Source organism: Lytechinus variegatus, chromosome 1 (genome assembly GCF_018143015.1).
Source record: "Lytechinus variegatus isolate NC3 chromosome 1, Lvar_3.0, whole genome shotgun sequence".
NCBI lineage: Eukaryota > Metazoa > Echinodermata > Echinoidea > Temnopleuroida > Toxopneustidae > Lytechinus > Lytechinus variegatus.
The window spans coordinates 90,934,901-90,948,953 of NC_054740.1; the positions used below are offsets into that span (position 1 = coordinate 90,934,901).

The following is a 14,053-nucleotide window of genomic DNA, read 5'->3' on the forward strand; positions in this document are numbered from 1 at the left end:
GGTGCTGACTTTGAAAACTACTATAAAATAATTATTTAAAAAAAATCATAGAATGATACAATACTACGTTCATTGACAAAAAAAAATGACATTTGACCTTGATCATGTGACCTAAGACTTGTCAGTGATACTTGATTACCCCTATATATCCACATTTTATAAACTGTATCTAAACTTTGAAAGTTATGACAGCAGTATAGTATCAATCTCCAAAATGGCCAAACTTCAATAACCTTACATGTAAATGACCTTTGACTTTGGTCATGTGACCTGAAACTGGCATGAGATGTTCGGTGATACTTAACTACTCTAATATGTCCAAGTTATATGAACTAGATCCATACACTTTCAGAGTTATGATGGTTATTCAACAAATACCCCCGACATGGCCAAAGTTCATTGACCGTAAATGACCTTTGACCTTGGTCATGTGACTTGAAACTCGTACAGGATGTTCAGTGACACATTATTACTCTTATATCCAAGTTGATGAATCGTATCCATAAGCTTTCAAAGTTATGATGGTAATTCAACAAATACCCCAACATGGCCAAAGTTCATTGACCTTAAATGACATTTGACCTTGGTCATGTGACCTGAAACTCGCACGGGGTGTTCAGTAATACTTGATTACTCTTATATCCAAGTTTCATGAATCAGATCTATAAACTTTTCAAGTTATGATGGTAATTCAACAGACCACCCGAACATCACGAAAGTTCATTGACCTTTGACCTGGGACATGTGACCTGAAATTTGCACAGGATATTTAGTGATACCTGATTACTCTTATGTTCAAGTTTCATGAATAAGATTCATAAACTTTCAAAGTTATAATGTTAATTTAACAAATACCCCAATTGGCCAAAGTCCATTGACCATAATTGACCTTTGACCTTAGTCATGTGACTTGAAACTCAAGCAGGATGTTTATATACTTTAATAACCTTATTTCCACGTTTCAGGAACTAGGTTCATATATTTTCTAAGTTATGATGACATTTCAAAAACTTAACCGTAGGTTAAGATTTTGATGTTGATCCCCCCAACATGGTCTAAGTTCATTGACCATAAATGACCTCTGACCTTGGTCTTGTGACCTGAAACTTAAGAAGGATGTTTAGTAATGCTTGATAAACCTTATGGTCAAGTTTCATGAACTAGGGCCATAAGCTTTCTAAGTTATGATGCCATTTCAAAAACTTAATCTTCGATTAAGATTTGGTGTTGACGCCGCCGCCGGCATCCATCTTTGAGTGCCAAAAATGTGCATATCCCGCCCCTTGGTCGTATGAAACAATATCGCTCGTAACAAAATCTTGATAACTCGTTCATAGCTCGCTTTAAGTCGTATAAAGGTCACTGCAACTCATACTAAGCTCGGCCTGACTCGTTTCGCGCTCGGTTCACTCGTTCAGCGAGCGTAGTGAACTCGATGTTGAGTCTTTTGTCACTGAAGCAAATTCCAGGAAAAAATGTAAATTTCACGCGAGCTTGTGCGAGCTAAGGCGAGTTAGAGCTCGCGCAGCTCGCGTATGACTCGCAACTCCAACTCGCCAAAGTGGAAACCTTGCTTAAGGTAAACAAAATTTTCAAGAAGAACTGGATGACATGACAAATTAATTAATATGTAGAAATTATATCTTACTTTGAGGGACAAGATATAATGGGAAGTGTTAGCCAAAATAGATTTGTTGATAACAAGATAACAGACATATAACACCTGCTGAAAAAATATAAAAATAAAAGAAAATTAGGATGATGTTTAAACAGCTGTTTGTAACATTATGCAGGACTATACAAGTGATTGGTCTATGGAAAGACAAAGAGATTTTCTGAATTATTTTCTAGTCAGTTACAATGTAATTTACATGGTTTGATATTATTCTTAACGCACATTCTGAATGCAAATTGAATTTCTTCACAACTTGTCAAGATTGTTAAGAAATATAGCCAAATTTTTGACATTGTATTTAGCCCTCTATATTCCAAGTATTCTTTAAATCATGTATAATTTTATAGAAGCTTTGTGAAAAGGCCCCTAGAACTGATATCTACATGTATAAATGTGGTTTTGTCATTTGTTTGCTGTTAGTTTTCTTGACTTACCGCTAGTTTAGCAGGACATGACTCCCAGAACGTCCTTGTGTCATCAGCATCAGATTGCTTCTTCTCTAACGTCTTCTTCAATTCTTCCCATGATGCACCACTCTCATTAAGAAGACTATACTCGCCAGAATCCTGGTAAACAAATTGACATCTAAATTAACATTCAAATTTGAATATTTAAAAAAAAAATTGGTAGATGATCGTACATGTACATGGGAATACAATCTTTCTAACAGCGAAAGGGAGCAAGTGACATAAGTGACAATTAGAGGATTTAGTAATCTCATACTTAAGAATTGTGCACTTCTGTGCAAAATTTTATCCTAAAATACTTCTACTACTAGGAGATATGTTCAGCAAGACTTCATGTATTGAGGATATGTGAATGCAAATAACAAATTCATTTTGATCTCCTAAGAAAATGTAACTGTTTCCACTTTCTCTTTGCTATTGAGTAAAACAAATAACACCATTCTGTTTTTATAAATCACTTACTACAATAGATCAACATCAATGGAACATACCTCTGGATAGTAATCTCTGAGTTTGGTTAGGAGATATGAATATGATTTGATTCTATCCAATGGTAGCTTCATAGCCATCCTTAGAGGAGCTCCATATACTGTAGGTTTCTCTTCATTCAATATTTCAGTAAATACACCATCATGTTTGGCCAAGGCATCACTAGAAAGAGAAAAATGAGGGCAATTAGGGCAAGCTGTTAAAATTTTGTGTAGACCAAGATATTAAACCACAATTACACAATAGGTCTAAACACACTAAACCAGTGAGACCACACAGACACCAGAATATAATGAAATCTTATCCATTATTACTAGATTGAGGCATTCTGGACACAAGTCACAAACACATATTTTGTCTGTGCAATTGATTTTAAAAATACAAGTATTTTTCTTAAGAATTAGAAGTTTGATATTCCTTTATCATTTTCTTTGATCGAGGTATCAGATTAAAGAGCAAATAATGAAGTGATGATATATGTGACTTTCTTTTTTAAGTTCAGATACCATCGGCAAAATGATTTTTTGGTATCCCTTCTTTCGATTGTTTTTAATCACTAATACATGAATAATTGTCTGATTTATGAAATAGGAGACTCTAAGCCTTACAATGATGAGTCATTTGTCTATTACATTGACATTTGTGATAGACCTATGACAAAACATCAATAATTCTTGGTTATACTTTTTCTTGGATGCAATTTACAATTTATAAATGGATGAATAATAAATAAAATTAAAATGTCTTTTTTGTGTCATACTTGGCAATTTTTCCTAGGTGGTTGAATCCAGTGATTGTAATGAAATCACAGACAGCGTTGGCGTACTCCTGGAAGAGCTGAATATAGCGACCAATCTCCTTTAACATCATTACATCCCATAAGTCTTTATTGCGCTGAACAAGACCTGTCAGATGTAGACAGTTCTGTGCAACAAGGCCACACACTGATCCATAGAGATCTAGGATAAGCCTCAGAGGTCCACTGTAGATAGTTCCTTCAACAGACTTCTGAACCTCTGTAAAAAAAATATATAAAATCAACCTAAAAAATCATACATTCTGGCTTCAACATGACACCATTTGATTAATACACAAGTTGTTTGTAGTAACAGAAAAAAACAAAAAGTTCTGATTAAACACCATGTTTTAGCTCTTCATATTCTTCTCTATTTTTGTCCTTGAATGCATTAAAGAAATATTAGGAAAAATAAAAACTCAAGTGCGATATGATTTTCAGCCCATTTAAAGTCCATATTAGGAGCTTCCATCATATCAAAATGAGTTGCATCTTTTTTTAATTGGTCAGCTTATGCTACCACATACCCATCAATGGGATTACACTTTAAATAACATAATGTATGCATGTTCAGCCTAGTATAACTTTTTAAGTCATACTTTTAAATCTGTGTGAAATGCCAACCACGATCTTATTATTGGCTTTACACGAATTCTGTTAAATCTACCGTTCTCTTTGTCCCTTAACATACAAGTAGCATTGTTCAGAAGACCAGGGCCCTGTCTCAAAAAGAGTTGTGATTGATCCAATCAACCTCAGCTATATGGAAATCCATGAATGTCATAATATCTAATATATGGGAAATTTGCACAATGTCTGTTGTAAACAAGGACAAGCACACTGAATTTTCAAGTAAATAATGAATGTAAAATATGCATCATATCTGGATAATATCTGAGTTTAGATGTTGACGTTGCCAGCCTTCCATAGTAGTTGTGGTTGATCAGATCAATTGCAACTCTTTGTAAGACGGGGACAAGGACCTTACCTGAACTTTGTAAAGTCTTGATGATAGATGACTTGATGGAAGAAAGTTGACTGTAAAGAAGTCTCTCTGTGGCTGAAAATTCATGGGTGATTGCAACAAAGCCATTACTGCTCTTATCGGCTATACAGGCACACTGGTCAACCGAAGCCGCAACGGCCTGTAACCAACCATTCTGGAAAAAAAAAAAATAATATTTTGTTAAATATTGCATGCTCATGTGATGAATAAAAAAAATAATAATCACAGGGAACAATTACAATCGAAAGTTATGTTCAAAGCTTCTCTTAAGGTTTTGATCACTATTCCACTTACAATATTATACCCTAAAGCTGTTATGATGTGTATGATTTGAAATATAAACACGTTTGAGAAGATGAATTTAGCAATTTTACAAGGAATTCATGAGGTCGGGAAACTGGCCAAAATAAAAGTAACTGAATATTTCTTTATGGATTAAACTTTTTCTCAAGCACAAATTGGGCTGAAATTTGCAGAACATAATATTTGTTTGCAATTTGTTTATGGGCAATAAGTTAATTTCATAATAAGTGATCAACAGGCCTTTCTTAAAGAAATGAAAAAATCAAGAAAAGGGGAACTAATGCTAATAAAATGTGATCTTCAAATTTAAAAAAGAATCAGCAGAAAACAAAACAAATGAAAAAAAAATCTCAATGATCACCACACATTTGTAAGTTTTAATGTAAAATGATATTCAAATTTACTCAACGTTTTAGACATATCTTCAATATTTTACTACCAAACTGAACACTAGACCATATTGTGCTTTATCAAGTCACTAACTAGTTGTGTGAGGGATTAATCTTACAAGTATTTTAAAAACTTTTATTTCATAACTTGTTGTTCTTTTTGCAGGTTATTGTGGTAAACATTTGACATACCTGTCTAGTATTTTTCTTGAGGAAGCAATTTATGTTATTTAGTTTTTAAGTCCTTGCTCTGTTCCAAAAATATAATTCATTTTTCATATCTATAGTACCACTTACAGCATGAAAAATTATCATGCCAGAGATATTGCATCTCATTAATGCATGTATATGGTGCTGAGAAAAAAGATTTTCTAGAATGTATCATCATTTTTTTTCTGAAATCTCAAGTCTCAAACATTTTTAAAGGCAAATTGATCATGCCAGAGAAGATAATTATAATGTAATGTTAAAGGTGTAATTTCATGCTTGCATACTGTGCTAGAAATGGCTCAAAAGATCACTAATATTGTTCTTATTGATTAGAATCAATAGATTCTGTATTTCATTTCCTGATTATAAAGATGAGCCATGAGGTTTGCAAAAACCAATGAAAAAAAAATAGTTAAAATAATAGGAAGAACATTTAAAAATTCATTTAATATCATATATTTATGAAGAATATCTGTTAACATGATTTTACATAAACAAAAATCTTTAATTATAATAACTAACATAAATGTATAAAAGATAACTTTGCCTGACCTTATAAGGGCTACTAAACTTGGCCTAGTGATCATTCTGTATTATGGTGAAAGCAGTGGGATAATATTCCAAGTACTAACAGACTCCTAAGACTCCTATCTTAGGCAAATCTACTGATGTTTTTACCTTCTTAAGAAAGGTAAGTTTCTCAGGCTGCTTTGCTCTGGCTGCATATTTGACGGTGGGTGACTTAGAGATGGATGATGACATTGGCCGTTTCTTAGACTTATCACTTCCATCCCGTAGAGGACTCTCGGGAGTAGGAGTACTGTTGGAGTTCCTTAATTCTTGAAGGCTACCACAAAAAGTCAGTAAAAAAAAATCAGTCATTATATATTCATATATATTTTATGTATGAAAGTATGCAATTCATGCAGTATCAAAGAATTAAGACATTTCCTGATTTTAAGACTTGACCTTCCCCCCCCAAAAAAAAAAAAATGCTACTTGAATTCTTTCAATTCCAAAACTATTTGCTTTCAGTTAAGTTCCAGATGCATTCATGGACAACAGGCTATCAAACAAAATAGGCTTCAAAATAATTTTGATAATAAGAACGTGGTTATTAAACTTTTATTAACTCATTCTTAAAGGAAGGGAGTAACAGAATTTGCTTTCAGAAAGTGATAAATTATAATACTCAGCATATAAAAAAGGATGATTCAGCAATGATCCTGATTGTGGGATTGGTTTAATGTTTAATAACATTTGATATCACTGATATGTGACGACTTGGAGTTTGTACTATAATAATGAGCAAAAATATATCTTTGGGGGAATATTTTCAGTGTACGAACAGGAAAGTTATAATTCTGTGACATAAAAAATCTTGGAAGCATTGCCAATGGTAGGATCTCCGGTAAAAGCATTGTTGATTACAACATTCAAATGCTATAACTTTCTTATTGTCTGTTTAATTGTTCTTGAGCTTTCATTGATCATATCCTTTTATATTTCATACAAGCTGACTTGCTCAAAGTGTTTCATTCTAATCAAACTAGCATTTCATCCCAATAGTTGTTTATTCAAAATGTGGCAGGTATTGTACCTTGGTTGTTTTCCTAAGTAGTACACATCTGGCATGCAGTTGGTTCCATCTGCAAGGAGAAGGGTATGTGTTCCTCCTACTGCTGCATCCCATACAGGTGTGTTGTTTGGCATCTAAAAAGAAACAAAGCAGTCAAAATCAGATTTGATTTATCAACGTAAATATCTGTAATGATTTTATTTTCCATTTGCTTATGAATATTTGTTTATGGCATTGTTGTTCAAATTTAAATCAAGTAGAGATTGCTATGACGGGCATTAAATGTGAACGTTGTGAATGGAGCGTTGTGGCCCAGTGGATTAGCCTTCGGACTTTGAAACAGAGGGTCGTGGGTTTGAATCCCAGCCATGGCGTAATTTCCTTCAGCAAGAAACTGATCCACAGTGTGCTGCACTCAACCCAGGTGAGGTGAATGGGGTACCAGTAGGAAGTAATTCCTTAAAAAGCTGTGTGCGCTATGAACGCATAGCTAAGCCGGGTAATATAGGAGCGCCTTGAGCACCTAACAAGGTGGATATGTGTGCAATATAAATATCCTATATTATTACTATTAACAATAACTCATCATTGTAGATATCAGTGTCAGTTATATTTCTGAGCAGGATATTATCATTTGGAATAACATGACACATCATAGAACTGATTTGACCAATTGGAAGTGCATGTTGGAGACTTGGGTTTGGTTTAATTGCATATGATTATTTATGAAACACACTCTTGAGAAAGGCGAATTTCCATTCAAGATACATGTACATGAATGACAACTTTCTAGCATGGGGACAGGAATAAATTCAACTTTACAATCAGCCACCTAATTTCAATCAGACATATAGAGGAAGTGATTGACATCCTGAAATACCATATTCATGAGTTACCATGGCATCAGCCTTACTAATAAACAGTCCCAAGAAAAGCCACCTCTATTTGACTGTTGGAGATGAAAATGTAATTATGGTTTCCTGTATGAAACTTTCACAGAAAAAAGGGGAATACCACACATACAAACACATTCACAGCATTTTACATGCACTTTCTGCATTTCAGAGAATAATAGTGAGTAAACTTTGTGAAGTTGATGCATATTAATTACTTCAAATAGAATAGTAGAAATTATATCTTTTACAAGTCTCTTTTGAAAAACAAGTGGATCGCCTCTAATAATAACATGACTCAATATAGCAGGCTTTTTAGCAGATGTTGAAGACAACTATTAAAGATGAATAAATATTTTTTTAAGCCATTCATATGATAATAAAATACTAAATTCATTTACCCTAAATGACTTTTGACCTCGATCATGTGACCTAAAACTTGTACAAAATGATCAGTAATACTTGAATACCATACCTTGGTTTGTTACCTTTCATTCAAGAAATATCCATCATTCAGAATTCTTTGACGGATTGGAATCATCAGACACTCAGCAACTTCTCAGGACCACACCTTTCATTAATTCACCTTGCATTTAACAAACTCAATAATATGGTAGTACCGGAATTGCCTTTTAAAATATCTGCTATAGATCTAAAGGGAATTGGAATGGCTGACCTGTCCAACTGAGTGTTTTTCTATCCCAAAACTGTATAAACTCAGATAGACATTTCCTACAACGATGTTGAGTACCTGGACAGACTGCAAACGATGGAGAACCTTAAGGCACTCTCTCTTGCATTCAACCAAATACTCTTCACTCACCTACCTAAAAATGAAACAATCAAATTTCAAGAAAACAACATCATGGATGTCTCTCCCATCCAATTCCATACAGCAGCAGTGCTGACTTTGAAAAAAACATTCATTTGATTACAAAATAATATGTTTATTGATTTCAAATGACTTTGAACTTGATCATATGACCTGACACTCATGCAAAATGTTCAGTGATTACCCTTGTGTCCTAATTTCAGGCAATTGATTATTAATTTACTTTCAAAGTTATGATAAATTTCAAGTCCATCCCAGAAAAATTATGATTTGAGTATCAATAAAAATAATCAAACAAGCTTAAATCTGAAAATTTCATCAAAATCAGAATTAAATAAAAAAAGTTATATTCAAAGCTTAACCCTTTGGACCCTGAATTAATTGGGACGAACATGATCCTCATCCAGTCCTTCACGTTTATAATCTCGTGGAGCTCAATAAATCGCTCTCCTTATTTTTTTGAGGAGCTCAATTGAGCTTCTCAGAATCGCTCTCCATGAGGAGCTCCAATCAATTCATTACAATACATGTATGATAAATTGTAGATTTTTCTTAACATTGTATATATGTAATAGCTGTGTTAGCTGTTAATTAATCTGTGGTGAAACTAGGCCTGGGTCACGTCAATACGTTTACATGTTGTACGCACCCCTGCTAAAAAAAAAAAAAAAACAATTAAAAAAAAAGCTAAAATTTCACATTTTACATCTTTAAATCCATGAAATGGCCTTCTTTTTTCCATAATTCCTTAAAATTACTGTGATTTAGTCGAAAACTATCAGAAAAATGAAGAATATCCACCTCTTTCCCGACTCTGATTTGAACTTACCTCGGTAAATATTGTAGTCCCACATGTAAACTTCCATGGTGTTGCCATGAAAATCTACATATGGGACTACCTGGGACTGCAATATTTACCGAGTTTAAATTAAAATCAGAGTCGGGAAAGAGGTGAATATTCTTCATTTTTCTGATAGTTTTGAATTTAATCAAAGTAATTTCAAGGAATTATGGAAAAAAGAAGGCCATTTCATTGATTTAAAGATGTAAAATGTGAAATTTTAGCAATTTTTTTTCATTTTTTTTTAGGAGCGCGATTTTTTGCTCTCCTTATTTTTTTTTAGGAGCGCGGTAGGAGCGCCGGCGCAATCGCGCTCCACAAAAATGAAGGTCTGCTCATCCTGACTTTTTTGCAGATATCAAGCTTATCGGCAAAATGAAGGAATACATGACATTTGAAATAAATGATCTCCTATTCTCATGACTCAAGCAGAGCTGGTACCCAGGATGGCCCAGCTGATGTTGTTCAGGATCATGTGACCTGCAATTCAGGCTAGAAAATAAGTGATACTTGATTACCCTTGTGTCCAACTCTGACCATTTTTTTTTTAAGTTATGATATTTCATTCACTTAACCTTGGTTAAGATATCGATGTTGATAACCCCAACATGGTCAAAGTTCATTGACCCTAAATGACCTTTGACCTCAATAATCCTCCTGAAAGACAATCAGGGATACTTGCAAATTTAATGAACTAGATTCATATAATTTCAAAGTTATGATGACAGATCGATGTAAGAAAGAAAGATAAACAGAAAGAAATTAAAGAATGGAGACAGATCTTAGGAAGGATGATGGGGGATGGTGGCATTTCCTATCATTCTCAATTTTCCTTACCTTTAATCTTTTTGGAACAAGTTGACCAGTGTGTCCAAGCTGACCATCAGAGTTACATCCCCAGGTATAGACTTGACCATTGCTTGAGATAGCCACACAGTGAGATGCTCCAGCCACAATACGTACAATGTTTTTACTGCTCAGTTGCTTGATTATACTTGGTGCATGCCTGAAAGAAATGTCAATCAAAAAGTAAAACTACATGTACTGTCCTGAAAACATGAATATCGACAATAAACATATACAAGTACATGTATGTAGAATACAAGCTAAAACAATATTCTCATCCTGAAGCAGTAGCCAGATCCCAAATACATATGAGTACATGTGTGAATGCAACCTGAAATACATGCACTGTACATTGTTCATAAACATGTATCATAAAAACATTAAAGGACAAGCCCATCCCAACGAAAACTTGATTTGAATAAAAAGAGAAAAATTCAACAAGCACAACACTGAAAATTTCATCATAATCGGATGTAAAATAAGAAAGTTATGGCATTTTAAAGTTTCGCTTATTTTCAACAAAATAGTTATATGAACGAGCCAGTTACATCCAAATGAGAGAGTTGATGACATCACTCACTATTTCTTTTGTATTTTTTTTATATGAAATATGAAATATTTTGATTTTCTCGTAATTGTCATGTAAAATGAAGTTTCATTCCTCCCTGAACAAGTGGAATTCCATTATTTTAACATTTTGTGCTTCAGGCAAGGAGGTCCTAATTGTCAAATTCGTAAAAATTGAAATATTGTATAATTCAAACAATAAAAAGCAAAAGAAATAGTGAGTGAGTGACATCATCGACTCTCTCATTTGGATGTAACTGGCTCATTCATATAACTATTTTGTTGAAAATAAGCGAAACTTTGAAATGTCATAACTTTCTTATTTTACATCCGATTTTGATGAAATTTTCAGCATTGTGCTTGTCTGATTTTTCTCTATTGATTCAAATCAACATTTTTCTGAGGTGGACTTGCCCTTTAATGTAGATTCAAGCAGAATGGAGCAATGCAATTATCAGCCTGTTTTCATTTTGTGGTGACCTCAAAATCGATTTTAGTAAACCTGAAAATGTGCAAAAAGTGTTTTTGTTTGTAACTTTAGCTAATGACCATGAATTTGAGTGATAATTACCTTTTTTAAAGAATAGCTCCTTTTACTATCCATATTAAATTTTTATCATTTGTTGACAAAAAAGTCTCAGAACTTTCCAGTAAAAAGTAAAATCAAGTGGTCGACGAACTCAACTGATGTACATTTTCCATTTGTGATCATGAACAAATTAAATAATTTTCATTTTTTAATGAATGAAAATATTCCTATGGAAAGCGGTATGAAATAATGTGACTGAAGATATACAACCCACAAATAAAATAAATTTCAAAATTTTGAGAAAATGGCAATTTAGGGAATTTATATCACATGACATACGATGACGGTGCTCGTTTCTAATGTCACAAAATCAGTACTTTAAACATACAGAAAGTCTCTGTTTGATAATCTTCAACAGATTTTCTTCAAACCTGCACCAATACAACTTTATACATATAATTTCTTTTATCAAAACCAACTTATCATTAGGATGAACTTCAAGTATATACCTCTCATCTTTTCATGGTCAATAGCATCTTCCTTCCATTCTACTCTAAGAAATACCTTCCTTAATTAGAAACTGACAAATCTGGTTATAAAGGAAGAATGCTTAATTCATGGTCATAATTAATTCAATGTCCTTGAACAAGTCTGTGAGTAATTTGACATTGTCCTTTCAGGTCAATGTATTATCAACAAACAAATCTAGATGTACACCTCATACATTTAAAGAATTTATTGCTCTTAGGCTGAGGAAATAAGGCTTTTCCGTCAAGTCAATTCATACAGCTACTCTTGACATTAGCTACCTAAGGAACTCATTACTCACACTGACAGAAACCCTCGATGAAGGCTGGCCAGAAGGAATTGTGACTCAATTGAAAAGGGCTATATTCAGGTCATTCATACCCGTAGGCATTTCAAGTCAATTTAGCCTGCATTACATTAATAACATGTACACAACCTGTATTGGTAACTTGCCGTATGATGGCATATGGCTAGATTAAATTCAGGATTTCGGCAAATAATATTAAAACTGACTGAAAAGGGAAAAATATTTAACTGATTGGTTATAAAATGGAGCAAAATAAACTGCTTTAGATAACATACATGTACACGTAAAAGTCTTGCTTTTACTTCCATTTAAACTTTCTACATGTATGTTGTCACTCCCCTCCGATACTTTAAATGTGGTCATATAACTGTAACATACACTCCTGTTTTCTTTATTTAAATCATGCTCATATTGTAGGCAATGTTCATGACATCATTTTATGTTTTTAAAGGAAATGCAGATCAGAATGAATGAGAAAACCTAAGATGCTTTATAATGGCAATTTGATAAAAAATTAAAGGAAAACAGAATATTTTAGATTAAAAAAGATTATATAATTTTTGACATCACAGGCAGGTAACTGCCCCATACCTGTATATCATGTACACACTCCATAAACACCAGCATCACTACTGCTCAAATTGAGCTGGACATATTAATTATTAAATAATTTTTAATATCTCAGAAAATGGTATTGATATACAGTATGTACATGTACCTTGTATCACAAAACTACCATTTTAAAGCTCAAAAATATGTTTTTCTTTGATGCATTTTCACAAACCTTAACCAACATACAGTATCTTTTTTCCCTCTTAGATGCTTTATCAAATTCTCCATGTATGCACACAGTGTCTCAAGGAATTATTTGTACACTACATTGTACATACTGTACAACAATAAAAACTGAGAATAAGCACTAGATGCTGGAACAAAAAAAAATCCCAACTTGGCTATCATGAAACAATGAATTATCATGAAACGAGGAGAGAAAAGCCTTTTTTCTTGCACCAAGTTACAAATTGTGATCAGTCAGAATGATTATGGATCATGCGATAGTGCATGATTTCATACATGTACCTCGTTGTGTTCATTGCAGTGTAGCACACAATGCTTCAATGTTCATGATTTATTACACTTTTATTCTGAAAGATAAGATGACATGCTTTCATTTCATATACAATTCCTAGTATTTCAATCGGTATTCCCGTGCAAATTATTTTAGAATAATGGATATCTGACAGCTGTTAATACCTCAATGATATATGTACAGGGGTATCTCAATTACTCTTCAATTATAAAAAAGGTATGAAAATATGCGTTAAATCACACTTACTGAATTATTATCATTCACTATAACTTGCAACTACATGTAGGTAAAAAATAATGAAGGCTACATGTATACTGTACATGTACTCTTCTAATACAGTCAATTAGATTTTATGAAAGCCAGGTTTTGAGAGTTTTACTTCCACCTTACATGTACATGTAGCTCTTCCACTCATTTTACGGATTTTTTAATATGTAGTGCACAAATAATTACTAGATACACCGTACCGAGTAATAATGCCTCAGGGTAGTAATTTGATAAACTTGACTAATAGATTCAATTACAGAGATACCCTGCAAACTTCCTAAATGTCCATTTTGGAAGTAATGAATTAAAATAATTTGATATGTACACGTAAGATTGTATCTTTGATGAGCAATGTGTACATGTCCATTGGCAAGCATTCAGATTATCAACCCTGTCACTCAAAGACTCTGAAATTTGTCATAAAGTATCTGATACATGT

General features: G+C 33.3%; 1 protein-coding gene across 3 annotated transcripts in view; it reads right to left on the reverse strand.

The window, feature by feature from the left end:
- LOC121428366 (alsin-like) overlaps positions 1–14,053 on the reverse strand; it is a 54,787-nt gene that overhangs the window by 19,745 nt on the left and 20,989 nt on the right. For all 3 annotated transcript variants that reach the window (XM_041624960.1, XM_041624969.1, XM_041624951.1), the window contains exons 4-10: positions 10,318–10,486; positions 6,936–7,048; positions 6,014–6,182; positions 4,416–4,587; positions 3,392–3,647; positions 2,634–2,793; positions 2,110–2,241 (exon numbers count right to left, since the gene is read on the reverse strand). In XM_041624960.1, coding sequence (XP_041480894.1) covers positions 2,110–2,241; positions 2,634–2,793; positions 3,392–3,647; positions 4,416–4,587; positions 6,014–6,182; positions 6,936–7,048; positions 10,318–10,486 — 1,171 coding nt within the window. The remainder of the gene's footprint in view (positions 1–2,109; positions 2,242–2,633; positions 2,794–3,391; positions 3,648–4,415; positions 4,588–6,013; positions 6,183–6,935; positions 7,049–10,317; positions 10,487–14,053) is intronic.